Genomic DNA, 19,919 nt, shown 5'->3' on the forward strand with positions numbered 1-19,919 from the left:
GCCGCCAGCCTCATATTTGGAAAGACTAAATATGAAAGTGCAAAACCACTAAGAGAGAAACTTCACTGGCTCCCACTGAAGGAACGTATTGCGTTCAAAATCTGCACGATTGTACACAAAATCATTCATGCAGATGCCCCAATCTACATGCTAAACCTCATGGATCTACCTCCCAGAAACGCCACAAGATCATCTCGCAAATTTCTCAACCTGCACTACCCTAGCTGCAAAGGACTGAAGTATAAACTGATGTATGCTACTACCTTCTCGTACATGAGCACGCAGCTATGGAATGCATTACCCACAGACTTGAAAGCAATCAACGAAACAACAATCTTTCGAAAATCTCTGAAAACATTCCTCTTCAACAAGGCCTACAATGAACACCTATAACCTCACTTTGTCACCTCACCTACCCACTCAAGCTCACCTTATACAACTATCCTAAGCACTCCCTTCCTTCTTCCCTTCCTTGATCGCTACACATTACTAACTGTATCAGATATCCTGATATGACAATGTCAACAAATTTATGTAAGCCACATTGAGCCTGCAAATAGGTGGGGTAATGTGGGATACAAATGCAATAAATAATTAACAAATGCCACACTGGGTCAGACCAGTTGCCTATCAAGCCCAATCCAGGTTGCTTATCAGAAGTACCCAATAGATACTAAAACTGAAGGTCCAGTCACTGCAGTTCATTCCCAGCTCCAGGCACTATGAGGTAGCACTCTAAACCATATCTAGCTTTTATTTCTTAATAGACTTTTCCTCCAGAAATTTGTTCAGACCCTTTTTAAGTCAGGTGGATGGGGATCAATGTGCTGCATAGTATTTTTCTTAATGTAACTGCGCTTTGGATTTGAAAGAGTCAGGAAACACTGCTGTGGGTTATGATTGAATTGACTGGCAGAGCTGTTTGCAAGAAACATATTTATGCCTGGCCATTGCAGTTAGAGTCTGTCTTTCAGGCCACATAAATGATACAGTACTTGATTGTAGCTATAGCTTGTCTTATTCCCATTGGTAAAATCACTCATGTCTTAAGGTTGAGAAGCCTGGAATGGAAAGAGATGCTGGTGAACAGTGTCTTTTGAAGCAGTTTTTAGAAACAGTAGCCCCAGGGCAGAAAAGAGCTGATTTTTTTTTCCATAGAAAGAAATAGCTAAGATGGTGTGAGGAAAAACATGTTCAAAAATAATAAATAGAATGGGTGTGATGTCCAGCCGTTAAAAAAAAAAGTTTTTGTATAAAATGTGTAAACTGCTGTGATAGAAACCTAAGAATGGTGGTGTATCAAATCCCATCCCCTTTCCCTTTGTCAAGCTGCCTGTCCATTCTTCTGAAAATCAACAACCTTGGTATTCAGGAAATTCAAGCATGGAAACATAGCCTCAGCAGCAGTTTTTTTCAAGTTGATTTTTTAAATTCTCTTTTTATTTCAGTGGCGCATCTTTCTTCCCAATCTGAAGTTTGAAGTAATTAATTCCTCCTTCATCTCACTCTATACAGGTAAGGTCTCTTTAAACATAAGGTTACCAGATGTCCTCAATTTTCAGGGATTACCCCCTGATTTTATTGCAGTATCCCCAGTTCCATAGACTGCCAGGACATCCTGTCCCTGATTAAAGTGCAGAAGTAGGATGGGCTGCAGAACAGATTACCTCCCCCTCCCCCTCCCTACCCCCATCTCCATGTGCACATGGTCCAGCAACTCCTCCTCTTGCAACCCTGCAATCCATACCCTCTCCTCAACCCTCTGGTAGTGTCAGGGCTTACAAGTGTCAGCACTAAAACAAAGAAGTAACTGGCGTGGAACCTCACGCTTAAATGTGCTGGCAGATACGCATGTGAATAGTTACTCATGTCTCGGAGCAATCATATATATGTGTGCCCTTTTCACCACTAGATGTATGTGTAAGCAGTAGTTTTAGAGGGAAACATATGCGTGTACTCTCCATTTCTAAAATAGCTGCTTTTTATATTTACACTGGCTACATCTATTGATACAGCTAGGTCTAAATCTGTGCAACTGAAATACAGGCCTGAATTTTATATGCTAGGCTATAGGAGGGTAATTTTATAACAGAAAGGCACAGAGATACCTGCTTCTTAAAGATACCTGGTAACCCGTCATATTCAGCAACACCAACTTAACAGGTATGTGGCTGAATGTCCACTCAAAGTTAACCCATTACCTGTCAGTATATTGACAAACATATTTCTAGAAAGGAGGTGACACATTTGGAGACAGAGGACTGAGTAATCCCAGTAGCCAGAGTATACAGAGCAGTAATCACTTTCAAGTCAACAATCTACAAGGGCAGTAAATATGGAAGACCATCAGGCTTATTTTCGAAAGAGAAGGGTACCCATCTTTCGACACAAATCGGGAGATGGGCGTCCTTCTCCCAGGGTCAGCCAAATCGGCATAATCGAAAGCCGATTTTGGGCGTCCTCAACTGCTTTCCGTCGCGGGGATGACCAAAGTTCATGGGGGCGTGTCAGAAGCATAGCGAAGGCGGGACTGGGGCGTGCTTAACACATGGGCGTCCTTGGCCGATAATGGAAAAAAGAAGGACATCCCTGACGAGCACTTGGCCGACTTTACTTGGTCCATTTTTTCCTGCAACCAAGCCTGAAAGATGTGCCTGAACTGACCAGATGACCACCGGAGGGAATCAGGGGTGACCTCCCTTTACTCCCCCAGTGGTCACTAACCCCCTCCCACCCTAAAATAAAACTTTAAAAATATTTGGTGGCAGCCTCAAATGTCATACCCAGCTCCCTGACAGCAGTATGCAGGTCCCTGGAGCAGTTTTAGTGGGTGCAGTGCACTTCAGGCAGGCGGACCCAGCCCCACCCCCCACCCCCCCACCTGTTACGCTTGTGGTGGTAAATGTGAGCCCTTCAAAACCCACCAGAAACCCACTGTACCCACATCTAGGTGCCCCCCTTCACCCCTTAGGGCTATGGTAGTGTTGTACAGTTGTGGGTAGTGGGTTTTGGGGGGTTTTCTGGGCTCAGCACCCAAGGTAAGGGAGCTATGCACCTGGGAGCAATTTGTGAAGTCCACTGCAGTGCCCCCTAGTGTGCCCGGTTGGTGTCCTGGCATGTCAGGGGGACCAGTGCACTACGAATGCTGGCTCCTCCCACGACCAAATGGCTTGGATTTGGTCGTTTCTGAGATGGGCGTCCTCGATTTCCATTATCGCTGAAAACCGGGGACGACCATCTCTAAGGATGACCATCTCTAAGGTTGACCTAAATGTTAAGATTTGGGCGTCCCCAACTGTATTATCGAAACGAAAGATGGACGCCCATCTTGTTTCGATAATACGGGTGTTCCCGCCCCTTCCCGAGGATGTCCTGCGAGGACGCCCTCAGGAAAACTTGGGCGCCCCATTCGATTATGCCTCTCCATGTGTCCATGCACCTTATCACACATCTGGCAGACAAGAGCTGGAGTCCACCTGAATCTGGTTAGGCTTTCTCTTTCTGTCAGCTCTTGTAAATTAGCCCGAGCTGGAAGATTCTTCTGCAGGTGGCTTGGCATCTCCTGGAGCATGCATGAAAGAGTAGGTAAGACTTTTACCACCACATAGTTCAGAAACATATCCATCTTACAGATGCCAACTGGAATGGAAAGTACAAACCTCTTCCTTTTGGTTTTATAGAAGACTAGTAAAAAATGCCCGTTTCAAAAGGGAAGGAAACGGGCGCTAGCAAGGCCATCCCCCACCCTCCCTCGCTGTCCCAGACTCTGCTGTCCCTCCGTTTTCACCCCCCCCCCTTCCGCGACCCAGTCGACCCCCCCCCCCCCTTCTCGGCGAAAACCGTCCCCCGCTGCCGTCCAGTACCTGTGCTGACGGGGGACCCCAACCCCCGTCGTCCAAAGTCCTATGCTGGCCTTCGCGGCGTTGCTTCTTCAATGATTTTGTGTTCAAGTTCCTCTGTGGGTAAATGTTCCCTGCATTGGTTATAAGCATAGATACTTTAAAGCTGTTAACAGAGACAGATTGCCCTGGAGACTGGGTGGCCACTGAGAAAGACAAAAGATGGCAGTGCATACCCTCAGACTAAATTTGCCCTTTTTAAAGTGTAAGGGTTTGCAGGCTAGTACTATAGAAATATTGCCAGCCTATGAGACCCTCTACCTTTAAGAGAGCAGACTCGGTTGAAGGGGGGGGGGGGCGGGGAGAAGGTACTGCAGTTTGCAACATGGGTCATGGGGCAATAAGGCAGGATGTAGGAAAGTAGTCATTGAAGCCTGGAACAGCAGAGACTCAGAATCAGTTTAGGTGAGGAGGAGGAGGGATGAAGGAGAGAGAGAGAGACTGAGGAGGGATCAGAGATAAGATCCTCAAGTCCAGACATAGTTTTGGCCACAATCTGCCCTTGCCCACTAGCTCAGGGATCCTTATACCAAGCCGCGGTAAAAAGGGCCCTGCAGTAGCAGCAGGGGCCGTTTTTCCCGTGCGCCAGGGCCCTTTTTACAACAGTGGGTAAAAAGCCCCTAAAAATAAAATGGTCCCGTGAGCCAGTGGTAGTTCCAAGTTGCCACGTGGCAACCCTTTCATAAAAGGGCCCCTTAAAGAGGTGGAGGGAAATTGGGGAGGAGGGCTGAAAGCTTCATGCATACTTCTGCTTTGTATATTTGCAACTAATTCAATGCAGGTGCAAATATATTCATCCAACATGGAGCCCCATTCACAGAGCTGGCTTCTTTTTTAAAAGGAAATCATATGCAAGATTGAACGTGGATTTGCAGGCCCATGGGATTAATGTCTCTGTGAGCCTGCAAGTCTGCAAAAATGTAGCTTATCTGTGTATTGAGCGCTAAAGTACCACCCTTTCTGTGATATTGCCTGCTATAAATTTGCATGTAAGTGTTGCTGCTCCTTGGCTGGTTAAGAAAGCATCATAGTGACAGAGGAAAAGACGGTCAGTGCCATCAGGCCATTATCAATCCAACTAGTCCTCCAGGTTCAAAATTAGGATATCTTTCTTCTTAAATCTCTGTTCTGACACAATTTTCATATTCCATTCTAATGGAATATGAGAGAGTAAAAGAAAACAAGTCAGCAGTGTATTTTTGCAGTGGAACTTCACACTTTTCACCCAAAGAATATAGTGGGAGTTATTCAGCAAGCAGAGAAGGCTAAAAATGTCATCCAAGTGTGAGGAATGTGTCTGGTAAACCAGGTCAGAGATGTAATAGTGGTTATCAGTCGAATGTATATAACAGATCTGCCTCCTGCATGTTTGAAATTTCTTTTTTTTTTTTTACAGTGTTTTGTTTCTAATTCCTTCTCATAGTGTCAACAATTATTTGTGTGCTCCCAATATTCCCATCTCCATCTCTTTCTGCTACTATTTACCATTCTATAGTGCTATTGGATGTATGTATTGCTGTACACATACACCTAAGAGAAATGGCATCTGATCTGCAAACTTGCATTCTATTGAAGACAGACGGGACAAATGAGAGAATTAAGCAGGTTCATTTATTATGGGAAATGATTAAAAATACAAGGGTTAAGTTTCAAGCTAGTACTGAAAAAGGTGTGAGCAAAATCCAAATAAAAAAAAATAAAAGCAGCCTAAAAAATGTGACCTTTTAGGCTGGATTTGAATAGGGCCAGGGAAGGAACATGATGCACCAATTCAGGAAGTCTATTCAAAACGTATGGGACTAGATTTTCTATATCACACCTAAAACATTGGCGCCAAAATGAAATTCACGTAAGCGTATTCTATAAAGTATGTCTTAATTTAGGAGTACTTTATAGTATAAGCCTAAATTTCTGTCTTGGCCATATTAATTTTCAGATGGTGATGAGGCATTCAGATTAAAATTTCAGGCAAGCAGCTCTGGGTGAAATGTATAGTCTGGAGAGGTAAATTTGAGAGCCATCAGCATAAATGATGGTACTGAAAGCCATGGGAGGAGATCAGAGCACCAAAGCAACAAGTATATAGAAAGAGCAACAAAACCAGAATATCTGGCACTATTTACTAAGCAAAGGCCGAAAATGCCAGGGATGATTGAGACCCGTATTAAGCATACCACTGGTGGTAATATACAGTACTGCAAAGCTCTGGCCACCCTCATTAAATTAATAGTATGAGGTGAGTTTCTGATAATGAGGCACATTTGTGGATTTGAGGTGTTTAGTATTTGTTTAGAATCTGTGCTTGAATTTTGATTTCTAACAACCCACTTTGTTTCAATGGCTTAAAACTCTGAAATGCCTCCTTGCTCCCTTTCGGGATTTTCAAGAGAAGAAGCAACTTTAATGGTAGATGGAAATGTATCAGCTTGTATCTTTGAGCCCTGACTTATGATTAGCTGTCATGTATGCTGGAACAGATAATGCAGTGCTTAATTAAATCCATAGATCTTCTTTTTTTTCCCCCCCACCAGGTGACAACACTGTGATTAATAGATTTTAGCTGGGCTCTGAATAAAGGAGAGGTATTTCCATCAGTAACTACCCATAAAGATTATCCCTACTGCCTGTGAAAAAAATGTGTGGATAAGTGGCACAGCTTGCTGCAGGAATTGATAGCAAAATGAATTCTGGTGCTACCAGAGAAATTGGAGAATCTGATGGCAGAGACTATTTTTAATTATTTGTATCTAAATTGATTTTTACTTCAGGCTGATGTAAACAATTACACACATCCTCTTTCTCTCCATCTGCTATTGCATTATTCAGTGTCCTGTCTTATAGAGAACTTTACATTATTATATGCATGCTAGATGTTCTTTGTAGTGGTGAGGAAGGACTGGGACTTGCTTTCACTTTCCTTCCACCCTCTAGGCACACAAGCACTCCTGTGTCACATAATCTTGTGACTTAGTTTAAAGGTGCCAAAGAGTAACTAGATTTTAAGTTTTCATGCTAAACAAGCATCTTCTTGTTTTCAGTAGAGTGGTACTCTGTTAACCTGCCAAAAATAGAATAAGTTAAAATCAACAAAAAAAAGAAAACAAAGAGAAAGAAAGAAAATAGTCACATCAGGGTAGCAGTATCTGATGTTGGAGAGTTTCCGTAGATGCAGAGCCTTGTCTTAAATACATGCAGGAGTGCACATGAATTTGCTGGTACAAGTATACACATTGAAAAAATAGATGTAAAGGATCTGGCAGCTTTACAAGGAGGTGTTAGCACATACTGTGAGATATGTCGTTTTCACAACTTCTACATTTCTGTGGCAGTGCTTCCATGTGTAGCTGCCCCATTTTACAAACCTAATGTGTAAGTGCTGCCAGTTAATTAGGGAGACCACAGTTTTAACTTGGCATTGTTTTGGAGGAGAAAATAAACTACATTGGATTAAAGAGAATGACTCCCTCAATCCCTTATGTAAAGTCCTGGCTAAATTGAGTACTTTTTAAAGCCTATTTGTGCCTTTGAGCTCTGGTGAAAACCAACATGGAAATTTTTTCCCCATACATGAGTATTCCCTTTTAAAATGGGGAATACACAAGCAGATTTAGTCCGGCACAAACCATATCCACACTATATACCTCATGAAATCTCCTTGGTGTAGATCCCCATATGTAAATAGCGACTTTCTGAAATCAATATTTACACTTGTATGTGATGCACATGGCTATGTGTCTAAAATAATAGCCTATAGGTGAAAGTTAACTACTTGTGAGGAGGCCATTTTGCAAATTTAAATAGGCTTTTACACCTAGAAAAAAATTACAAAAGCCCAAAATGGCAGTGTGTTGTTGTGTATTTCAAGGATAACCCAAAGCAGAGATGGCAAGGAGCACAGATGTGATCACAGGTCCAAATAGCACTTTATTGGCTGACAAGACAGGGCCATAAACTGGATGGTAAAGTCATCAGCTGGTTTCATTTTCTGTTCCTGTGAGTAATGGTGTCAGTGACTCTGCTTATTTTTAAAGCACACAGTCACTCACTTTTATGTGAGTGTTATGCAAAGACCTTTGCAGACTGATGACCTTACCAAGGGAAGTGCTGGATTTACAAAGATAGAAATATCCACCATTGTTTTAAAACCAACATTGTCTAAAAGATCTCAAAATTTAAAATATCAGCTATGAAAAAATAAGAAAAGTTTACTCACATGTTCCTGGATGTGTTTGGAAATGGGTAAAACAAACTTGGTATGACACCCTAACTTATATATACAATGGTGTCATGCATGCATGATTACTGTATTGAGATTAAAAAAAGCTTTATAAATACATCTATATTATGATTCAAAAACCTTAAAAACACATCTTCTCAATTAAAAAAGAGGTTATCCAAATTAAAAACAGTGGTGAATGAGTAAAAAACAGTGCTAGTTGCTTTAAAAAGTCCCGAGGTATTGAATATCCAGGTTTAGCACTGACTGCGGGAGTTAGTCGGGCTAACTCCCATGGTCTGAATATCAGTCCCATAATTTCTAGTGACGAGAAGCCGTCAGTGTCAATCTTTTGTCAAGAAGAAGGCATGTATGACTTTATGTTAATTGTTTTGCTTGGTCATTCACACCCATATGCACCATCATAGGCCACACTTGTATGCGCTCAAACCTTTTGACAAAATCAAACTGAGTACCATTTTGCATCAAACGCTCAGAGTTGGGAGAGGAGATTTAAAATATTTCTTTCTATACTGTGGACAACTGACAAAACTGAATTCTCTATCAAACAATACTTGTCCTTTTTTCATAAAGATAAGTTATGCTGCATTAGTTTACATGCTATTTATATTTATATTGCTGATTAAGATGCTTTTGGAACATTAGTACTCATTTTCAAAACACATAGACTTACAAAGTTACATAGAGGGGCATTTTCAATATGACATCTAAGTTGGACTTTGGACATTTTGCGCTAAACGTACCAAATCTGAATAAGAAATATGGCTATTTTTGAAACAGCAAAATGTATTTTTTTTTCTTAAATAGCCACATGTAAGATGTTTTTGTGCTCTGTGTTTATCTTTTTGGGCCATTTTTGAAAAAAAAAAAAAAACGTCCAAGTGAAAACTGTAGAAAATCAAGCCGTTGGGATGTAGGAGGAGCCAGCATTCTAGTAGACTGGCCACATAGGCATCCCAGGAGAGCAATGGGTCACCCTAGGGGGCACTGCAGTAGACTTCATATAAAAGCTCCTAATACACATCTCACCATCACCCCCTTATACTGTATGCTGAGCTCTCCAAAACCCACTACCCCAAACTGTACACCACTACAATAGTCCTTATTGATGAAGGGGTCACCTATATGTGGGTACAGTAGGTTTTGGGAGTATGGGAGGGCTCACACTTTTAACCACAAGTGTTGCAGATAGAGTGGGATATGGGCCTGGGTCCTCCTCTTTATAGTGCAGTTCACTGACCACTACACTACCCCAGGGACCTGCTTCCAGCTCTGATAGACCTGGCTATAACATCTGAAGCTATCATAGAGGCTGGTAAGTAATAGGGGGTGGGAGGAGGTCAGTGACCACTGGGGGAGTAAGGGGGGTCATGCCTGATTCCCTCCAGTGGTCATCTGGTCATTTAAGGCACCTTTTTGTACCTAATTTGTTCTAAAAACAGGTCTAGAACAAAATGTTGAAATTTCAGCCTAGATGTATTCATTTTGTTCCATTATGGCTGTAAAATGTCCAAGTATTAGGGACACCCTAAGCCTGCCCCAGAATACCTCCCACACGCCCTCTTGTGATTTGAATGCACTGCAGATGAATTGCATAGATAAGCGTCTGCAAAACAGGTTTTGAAAATACCGATATGGACGTTTTGAGAAGAAATTCGTCCAAATGCTGCTTTATGAAACTTTCTGAACATTTTTCTCTTTTGAAAATGAGCTCCTCAGTAATCTGTGTAACTTTCTAAGTCTATGTGCTTTGAAAATGAGCCTGTTACAGCGAATGTGCATTGAATTTGTAGTGTTCTCATAGTGGCCAACGGACTTTCACTTACTGGAAATTATACCATTATGGATTAGATTTTCACTCAGTTTAATTTTGGCACAAAGTTTGAGCATATATGGGCATGAATGATCAAGTCAAACAGCTGACATAAAATCATATACTTTCCAGTACATAACATATTTTTGGCAAGCTTTTGTTTTTGCATATCTATTCTATAAAGGCAGCATTGTTGCCCATGTACCCTTATAAAATAGGCTTTCAAAAACCAGCCCCAGTAATGAGCAAATGGCTATGCACAAATTGACACCTGCTCTGAATAAAGGTGTAAAAATGTGCAGGTCAGTTTAGGAAGAGAACATCAAGGCCAGAAGGATGTTAGGCTGCATAGAGAGGGGTATAACCAGCAGAAGAAGGGAGATGTTGATGCCCCTTTAAAAGTCACTGGTGAGGCCCCACTTGGAATGTTGTGTTCAGTTTTGGAGGCCGTATCTTGCTAAAGATGTAAAAAGACTGGAAGTGGTGCAAAGAAAAGCTACAAAAATGGTATGGGATTTGTGTTGCAAACCGTACGAGGAGAGACTTGCCGACCTGAACATGTGTATTTTGGAGGAAAGGAGAAACGGGTGACATGATATAGACGTTCAAATATTTGAAAGGTGGTAATCCGCAAATTAATCTTTTCCGGAGACAAGAAGACAGTAAAACTAAGAGGACATGAATTGAGGTTGAAGGGGGGCAGACTCAGGAATAATGTCAGGAAGTATTATTTCACGGAAAGGGTGGTAGATACGTTGAATGCCCTCCAGCAGGAGGTGGTGGAGATGAAAACGGTAATGGAATTCAAAAATGCATGGGATAAACACAAAGGAATCCTGTTTTGAAGGAATGGATCTATGGAATCTTAGTGGAGATAGGGTGGTGACGCCGGTAATTGGCGAGTAAAACCAGTGCTGGCTGGACTTCTACGGTCAGCACCCAGATAGTGGCTGAATAGGTATGGATGGGCTGGAGTGTAAATTTTAAGAGGCTTCGACGTTAGCTTCAGAACTTTTAGTACAGGAACAGTGCTGTGCAGACTTTTACGGTCTGTGCCCTGAGGAAGGCAGGCACAAATCAAACTCGGGTATACATATAAAGTATCGTATACCATGTAAAATGAGTATCTTGTTGGGCAGACTGGGTGGACCGTTCAGGTCTTTATCTGTCGTCATTTACTATTTACTATAAGGCTTGCCTATGTTCAGTGTTGATACGTTTGGTCTTTTTTTAGAGGCTTAGCAGTGTCTACAGATACAGCAGATAAGTCAGAATCTCTGGAAAAAGGTTTGTTTGTAGATTAATTTGAAAGGTATTAATCCACAAAAAAACCTTTTCCAGAGACGGAAAGGTGGTTGAACTAGAGGACATGGATTGAGGTTGAAAGGGGGCCGACTCAGGAATAATGTCAGGAAGTATTTTTTTCTCTTATGTGGGAAGGACAGGGAACCACCATTTTGAAGGTGGCGCTGGGAAGAGGAGGGAATGCTACTCCCTCCTTCATTGTTACAAGGTACGGGGGAGGGGGAGGTGGCCGCTAGACTACCAGGGCAGGCAGGGATGAGGTTTGTTGCCACCAGGGAGTTATTTTTTGTATTAGGTGTTAGGGGGCCTAGAGGTCCACCGGACCTTCAGCCCCCCTGTGCCCTCATTTCTGGGGGGGATGTGGGGTCTTGGGGGGGCACAAGGGCTTCAACCATTGGGCTTCAACTACTGGACTCCCAGGACTGACGGTGACAGCCCAGGATGCCTGGCTTGGACAGGGGGAGGGGGAACAGAGGGAGCCTTAATCCTAATGCTAGCTTTGAGCTGGTGTAGGGTTAAGGCGCTATTTTACCCGTATGATCAGAGCACTGTACTCTGACCATACAGGTGGAATACCACAGAGCTCATTTAAATCTAAGTGAGCTCTGTGGTATTCCCTGGTGCGGATGCTGTAGACCCCTCTGATCGTATGTGCAAGGGTAAATGCGGGCACTAGTCTTTCGCTTGTGGCCTCTAGCGCCTGCAATTACCTTTGATCATCGGGACCAGAATGAAAGACATGTTGATTGTTTGGAATGAGTGTGAATAGGCATGATAAGTGATACCAATCTGCAAGATTACCTGAATGTGACTGTACTGAGGAATTTAGCTACCATATTTTCACAGATTAATAGGTGCTGAAATATAAGCCAGGACTGGTTGGTGTTTTAGGGGTTTTTCCTCATTTACTTTACTTTCAGTCCTGGTCCTTGTATTCCTCTGTCTGTCCCACAAGCTGCTTCCTGAGTCCTTGATCCACACCTTTTGTACCTGTCCTCTTCAGGTCTGTGCCCTGAAGAGGACAGGTACAAATCAAGGTAGGGTATACACAAAAAGTAGCACGTATGAGTTTATCTTGTTGGGCAGACTGGATGGACCGTGCAGGTCTTTTTCTGCCGTCATCTACTATGTTACTATGTTACTGAGGAATATTGTTATTGATTATTGGGTCACCTATATAAGAACGGCAAGCCCTGGATGTGTAGTTGTGAAGTAGGATAGAAGGGATTATAAAATCAGCTCAGCTCCACGTGCTTGAGAAAGCAGAATTCAAAGCCAAACCTATTTCTATGATTTGTACCTCTGAGATCCCTCCCCCTATATAGAGTGCCTTATAATGGTCCAGGGAATGTGCTCAAAGCCTACAGACTGTACTGAAGTCAATCTCGAATCTCTTTTTAAAAAGGCAAACATGTCAAAAGAGACAATTTGTAACACAGAGAGGCATATTTTCAAAGCACTTAGCCTTCCAAAGTTCCATAGGTTTCTATGGAACTTTGGAAGGCTAAGTGCTTTGAAAATGAGCCCCTAAGAGATACAAATTATCAGCAGTATACCAAGAGACTGTAGTGTATATAGGCCCAGATAACTAAAAAAAAAACTAAAGTTAGCAAACAGTTTTCCTTAGAGAGACCGAAACACGTTGGGTTTTTTTTTGCTTGTAGAAAATAGATAGCAGAAAGACTCGAACGTGCATGGAAAAAAACAAAAGACGAACACACACTTAATGCTTGGAAACAGATACATAGGAAATACAAATACGCAATAAGACAAACCAAAAGGACATACTGTAAAACTAAAATAGGACCTGATTTCAAAGACACGAAGAAAGTATACCAACTAGTGAGCAAATTACTAGACACTACATCGGTCACTGCAACCAATAGAGACATTCCACCTGCAGACAAACTTGCTAAATACTTTAATGAAAAAATCACAAACACGCAAAACACTACCTCAGGACAATACTGATACCGAAAACTTCATCAATAGCTTGGATGCAAACCCTGGAGAATACCCAGCTGACTGAACTTGGTCAAACTTCACGCTCCTCACTGTTGAAACAGTCGCCCAAGCGATCAAAAGGTTCTCTAGCACCCACTGCAAACTGGACACCTGCCCCAGCTACCTGCTAAAATCCGCCCCTGACCGCTTCATAACAGACCTTACATCCCATCTAAACTACTTGCTCCAACAAGGTCTTTTCCAAGAAAAAAACAACCGAACTTGCCAACTATCGCCCTGTTGCATCTATCCCACTAGCAGTCAAACTGATGGAGAGCATGGTGACCAAACAGATTACTGACTACATGGACAAGTTCTCATTATTACATGAATCACAATCGGGATTTCGCCCCCTCCATAGTACCGAAACTGTGTTAATCACTCTCCTGGCCAAATTCAAGCAAGAAATAGCTACAGGCAAGAGCATACTTCTCCTTCAATTTGATATGTCGAGCGCATTCGATATAGTAAACCACAACATACTACTAAGACTATTTCGGGATTGGTGGAAATATACTTAGCTGGATCAAGAGTTTTCTTACCACCAGAACATACAAGTTCACCATACAAGTGAAATCAAAATTAAATATATCACCTCCTTGGAAAGCAGACTGTGGAGTACCTCAAGGATCACCACTATCACCAACACTCTTCAACATAATGATGATCCCACTGGCCAAGTCCTTATCAAAGCAAGGCTTCAACCCGTTCATCTACTCAGACGATGTCAAAATACATTCCCTTCAGACATGATCTAACAGAAATCATCAATGAAATCAAACTCGGTCTGAACACCATGAACTCATGGGCAAATTATTTTCAACTGAAACTGAACACTGAAAAAACACACTGCCTCATCTTCTCATCTCAACACAATACGTACAAACCCACAACATTAATCACCCCAGACCACACCCTCCCTATCTCAGACAGTCTGAAAATACTCGGCGTTACAATCGACCGCAACCTCACATTCGAGAGCCAAGTGAACTCCACAACAAAGAAAATGTTCCACTCAATGTGGAAACTCAAACGCGTAAAACCTTTCTTCCCGAGGGAAATATTTTGTAACCTTGTACAATCAATGGTACTAAGCCATTGATTGTACAAGGAATCTATGCGGGATGCAAAGAACAACTTACAAAGAACTCCAGACCGCTCAAAACACAGCAGCCAGGCTGATATTTGGTACATCGCGATTCGAAAGTGCCAAACCCCTCCGAGAAAAAATGCACTGGCTTCCAATCAAAGAACGTATCACCTTCAAAACCTGCACCTTGGTCCACAAAATTATCTACGGCCAAGTCCCAGGATACATGACAAACCTCATCGACCTACCAATCAGAAATATAACCAGTTCATCTCAAAACTACTTGAACCTCCACTACCCAAACTGCAAAAGACTCAAATACAAAGCAACCTACGCATCCAGCTTCTCCTATATAAGCACACAACTATGGAACACATTGCCAAAAGCTGTGAAAACAACCTACGACCACCTACAGTTCAGGAAGTCACTAAAAACCTACCTATTCAAAAAGGCATACCCCACCCCACATAGATATCGACACTCTGCAAAACAGCAAAACCAAAGATTGTAACGGACACTATTTAACCTTTCCTCTCCTCAACCCCCATTGTACCTGACACACATGTACCTTATTCGACCACAGTATCACCTTATATTTGTTTCTCTTCCGGACTTGGTGAATGCCTTATTCGACTACAATATCACCTTGTATTTGTTTCTCTACCAGACTTTGCAAACGCGTTTACGGTACTATGTAAGCCACATTGAGCCTGCAAAGAGGTGGGAAAATGTGGGATACAAATGCAACAAATAAATAAATGCTGGCTGTAGCCAAGCAGTGAAATATATAAAAAGAAGCAAGAAAAACATTTGTTTGGTGATTATTTCTGTAGAGTGCTCAGGACTTATTGCTGATTATTCTCTAAGCCAAAATCAACTTGAATGTTGTAAATGCTTTGTTTTCAGTCTTTTTTGGGAACTCTGAATTTTAGATTAATTAAAACAGGAATATATTTGACATATTTTATTCTGGTCCTTTTTATTTCTGTGTGTGTGTGGGGGGGATTCCCAGATGAATCTTCTCTGAAGATGAATAAAGTGGATCATATTCCGCAGTCTCTTGCAAGCCATTCAGGAAGTTACTTGTGGGAAGCTCAAAGAGAAGACAGTGGAGCAGACATGCTGAAACCAGATCCCCGGGATACTTTCTTCCTAAGTAAGTTGGTCAGAACCGTCAAACAAAGTGACACATTTCAACCTCCACATTTGGGATGTAATTTTTTTTTAAAGGAATTCTTTGTGTAAACCGGGTTGTATATGTAGAAAGAGCACGCATAAAATGTGTTACCATATACGCATAGAAAAGTATACTTGCAGTGATCCTACACAACATGCATTTATATATATTTAAAGTGGGCATTGTGTTACAGATATTCCTTACAAAATGCAAATGTATAAATTCTGTAAATGATGCACAATATTCGTCACTTAAGAAAAAATTGGCACTGAATAATGGGTTTTCCGGCATCGGTGCCCTTTATAGAATAATGTGTAGTCCTGGGATTTACACTCAACTTTGAGCACGAGGAGTTACAACAACTGAAACCAGGTGTTGTAGAATAAGCCTAGAAAGTTGTGCACATAAGTTCTAATTAAAGCCAATTACTGCTGCTAATTGGTTGTAATGTACCAATTATCGGCATTGATTCACTTGTTAATCAATTAAGTTGTACACGCAATTTGGCCATGTGGCCAAATTAGCGCAAATGACTTAAGGCGCCATATGGCGCCATTTATAGAATTTGGGGGGTTATGCTTTTGCTGCTGGTTGCAGGTAAAAATGGCAGTTTTATAAGGGAAAGTATACCTGTACTTTACCATCGTAGAACTGTATACCTGTACTTTACCATCTTAAAACTGGTGCTTTTTCTATATATACCTTCCTCATGCACTTATGTCACTGGCTATAAAATTATCCTTTTAATTGTCATGTTTGCTTCAGCTAGATACTCTTCAACTGATTGAAACATACAGGCTGATTCAAAAACACTTATTTTTTAGTGCCAGCCACATAAGTTCTTCTGTAAAGGTTGGATGCATCAATCATTATCTGTCTACAAAGGAGGTGGGATTTAGGGCATTCAGGGGCAACTCCACTTCTACCTTACATGTCTGGGTGGTGGTATTTAGCTACTAAACATATCAATTTGGTGGCCAAGAGGGCTGCACAAGACCCATCTAGTCTTCCCGATTTTCATTTTTGCTGCAGTGCCTGGTCGCCGCATCTCAAGAAAGATATAGTAGAATTGGAAAAGGTGCAGCGAAGGGCGACTAGAATGATAGCGGGGATGGGACGACTTCCCTATGAAGAAAGACTAAGGAGGCTAGGGCTTTTCAGCTTGGAGAAGAGACGGCTGAGGGGAGACATGATAGAGGTATATAAAATAATGAGTGGAGTGGAACAGGTGGATGTGAAGCGTCTGTTCACGCTTTCCAAAAATACTAGGACTAGGGGGCATGCGATGAAACTACAGTGTAGTAAATTTAAAACAAATCGGAGAAAATGTTTCTTCACCCAACGCATAATTAAACTCTGGAATTCGTTGCCGGAGAACGTGGTGAAGGTGTTAGCAGAGTTTAAAAAGGGGTTAGACGGTTGGACTTGGGAAAAATCCACAATTCCAGGAATAACATGTATAGAATGTACGTTTGGGAAGCTTGCCAGGTGCCCTTGGCCTGGATTGGCCGCTGTTGTGGACAGGATGCTGGGCTCGATGGACCCTTGGTCTTTTCCCAGTGTGACATTACTTATGTACTTATGCCATAAACGCCTGCTGATATCTGGCTTTCTTGCTTCCCTCTCCCTGACTCACGCATTCCTTGTCTTGGTAAGGCATTAAAGTCAGATTTCAAGGGACCTCTTGATCTGATCTTCAAATGCAGTACTAGCACTGAATCTTTATTAACTTGTGGTTAACTCTGGAGTCCCAGGTTTTATCTGTCAGATTAATCTCAGCAATGTGGTTCCCAGTAGATGGTATGTGTTTTGCTGTTTTATGAGTGTCACTGTGCAGAATTGGATATCAAAACAGAACAGGAGCTGACTTGGCCATTCTTCATTATGTAATACTCCTGCGTTCTATAAAATAGCGTTTTGCAGTGCCAGTAAAAGTGTATGACATTTACTAGCACCCTCTCAAAATTAAACTCGCCTTTAATCTGATTTTGTTTCTTCAGCTCCTTTGATAGAGCCATCACGGGTAGAAAATGTGTTAGTGCCATGTGCTTATACTCCAACCTATGTGGTCAAGGACTTCCCCATCGCACGCTACCAGGGCCTGCAGTTTGTAAGTATCTCATGGATTTCTCTGGTATCCATTTTGCATCTCACCTTTATTTTGCTGCCGTGACCTGTGCTTTAAAAAGTATCTCTTGAACTTTCATGGGATAATCTAACCAGCTTTCGCAAAGCTTTGAAAACACATCTCTTCAACAAAGCCTACAAAAGTCACCCTCAATGAAACAAATCATTCCTTAAACCACCCAAGTACACCAAAAAACACCTCAAACACCTCTCACACGCCTTACCTAACACCTTCCATCTAAATCCTCTTTCACCTTTGCTTATGATCGACTGTTTTTAAATCATGTAACAACGTTATCATATCTATACTCTGTAAGCCACAGTGAGCCTGCAAAAAAGGTGGGAAAATGTGGGGTACAAATACAATATATAAATAAATAAAAATAATGTAAGTTTGTTATTTGACATGGTTGGTGCTATTACAGTTCTCAGTTAGGGGCCGTTTCACCAAACTGCGGTAAAAAAGTGGCCTTAGTGTGTCCTCATGCAGGTCTTTTCCACGTGTTAATGCTATTTTTACCACCGGGGTAAAATGGCTGATTTTTCTATTTTTCCAATTAATGGCCATGTGCTAATTTTCCCATTAGCACATGGCCATTAGCACATGAGCTCTTACTGCCATCCATTATGAAGGTGGTAAGGGCTCATGTACTGCCACGCACTAATCAGTTAGCAGAGGCGGCCCAAGGCAATCTCCTGCCCGAGGGAGGGATGAGATTCTGCCCCCATCACCACCTGTGCCCGGTCTGGCATCTCCCCCCTTCCCTCCTCTACTCTCGTCCCCACGTTTACCTTATTTTGTTTTCCAAAAGGCGGAAGCAATTCCCATAGGCTGCCTCGCCATGGTGCCGCTGCCACCGGTCTCTTCGCTCTACTGCATCCCGCTTCTGAGGAAATGGGAAGTTACGTCAAGAGGCAGGCCGCAGTAGGGAGAAGAGGCCGGTGCCAGCGGCAGGGCAGCCTACAGGAATTGCTGCTAGTTTTTGGAAAAGAAAAAAATTAAGGTAAACATAGGGAAGAAGGTTGAGCAGGGAAGGGGAGAGTGTCACCTGAGGCCCCCACCTCAGCCAGCCTAATGGTAGGGCCGCCACTAGGTTAGCACGCAGCAAATCTTGACTCTGTGACCTCAACACACATGCAGGTGTATAAAGTTTCATAGCACTTGCACACACCCATTATAGAATAGCGATTTTATTTGGAGCCTAGTTTTCAGCGCCACTTATAGAATCCAGCTCTTAATGTTAATAGAACCAAAGCACAGCTTAATAAATAGGCTGGTATCTTTCACTTTTGTTATATTCTAGTATCTATGCCATTCAGGAAAATTGCTCATCTCTCTCCATTGTCTTCTACCGTAGGTCTATCTTTCATTTGTCTACCCCAGTGACTTCACCCGCCTTACCCACATGGAAACTGAAAATAAATGCTTTTATCGGGAGTCTTCTCTGTATCTGGAAAAGTAAGTCTAGATTTTAATCAAAAATATATGGCTTGCAATAACAATATTGTTACAGCTCTCTGTACATTTCTAATGCTGAACAGATACCACTCCTTTGCTTATTAATTTTATATATTTGATTAGATAGTTAAATATATTTAATTCTTTTTTTTTTGTACATAATATTTTTGCAACTTTAGACGTTTTGGGGTGAATATTCAGCTTGCAGCAGTCAACAATTTTTTAAAAGCTGCTGGTGGCAGCAAAATTAGACCTGGATATGCAGTGCTAGCCCCTATCTTGGGTACCAACAGTAACTGGATAAAGGGATCCTTTAACTAAGCTGCAGTAAGCACTAACGCGTGCTTACTGCAGGATAAAAAGCACTACTGCAAAGTGTGCTCAGGCGTCCTTCGGTAGTTTTGGGATCAGTGCTAAAAAATAGAATTAATGTGTCTGGGGGCAGAGAGTGGTTTACCCATTTGAAATGGCCTGGTTGTAAACTGCCCTTCTCAAACCTGGCCAAAAGTATTAGATGGGGTTCCCTGTCCCGACTACCTACACAAAACAACAGGTGCAAAGTCCACAGACTTTTTTTGTCTCCTTTTTTTTCACTTTTTCTTTAAGCAAAGCAGTCAGATTAGAAACCGTACTGTAAAATCAATAACAGTATCTTGCAAGTGTTTACAGTGTGACAAGACATCTTCAAAACTGGAGACAGCAGGAAAAATGAGGTTATATTCAAATATATGCACATGCTTGTAGGCATCTGCATTAATAAGGGATGTTAAGCTTGGTTTTGATGAATGTGAATTTATGAAGAGCTAGT

At 41.9% G+C, this 19,919-nt stretch overlaps 1 protein-coding gene across 1 annotated transcript in view; it reads left to right on the forward strand.

The window, feature by feature from the left end:
* B4GALNT4 (beta-1,4-N-acetyl-galactosaminyltransferase 4) overlaps positions 1 to 19,919 on the forward strand; it is a 577,155-nt gene that overhangs the window by 455,960 nt on the left and 101,276 nt on the right. Inside the window, exons 11-14 of the mRNA XM_030202455.1 lie at positions 1,449 to 1,515; positions 15,361 to 15,504; positions 17,526 to 17,635; positions 19,011 to 19,111. Of these exons, the coding sequence (XP_030058315.1) occupies positions 1,449 to 1,515; positions 15,361 to 15,504; positions 17,526 to 17,635; positions 19,011 to 19,111 (422 nt within the window). The remainder of the gene's footprint in view (positions 1 to 1,448; positions 1,516 to 15,360; positions 15,505 to 17,525; positions 17,636 to 19,010; positions 19,112 to 19,919) is intronic.

Source organism: Microcaecilia unicolor, chromosome 4, assembly GCF_901765095.1.
Source record: "Microcaecilia unicolor chromosome 4, aMicUni1.1, whole genome shotgun sequence".
NCBI lineage: Eukaryota > Metazoa > Chordata > Amphibia > Gymnophiona > Siphonopidae > Microcaecilia > Microcaecilia unicolor.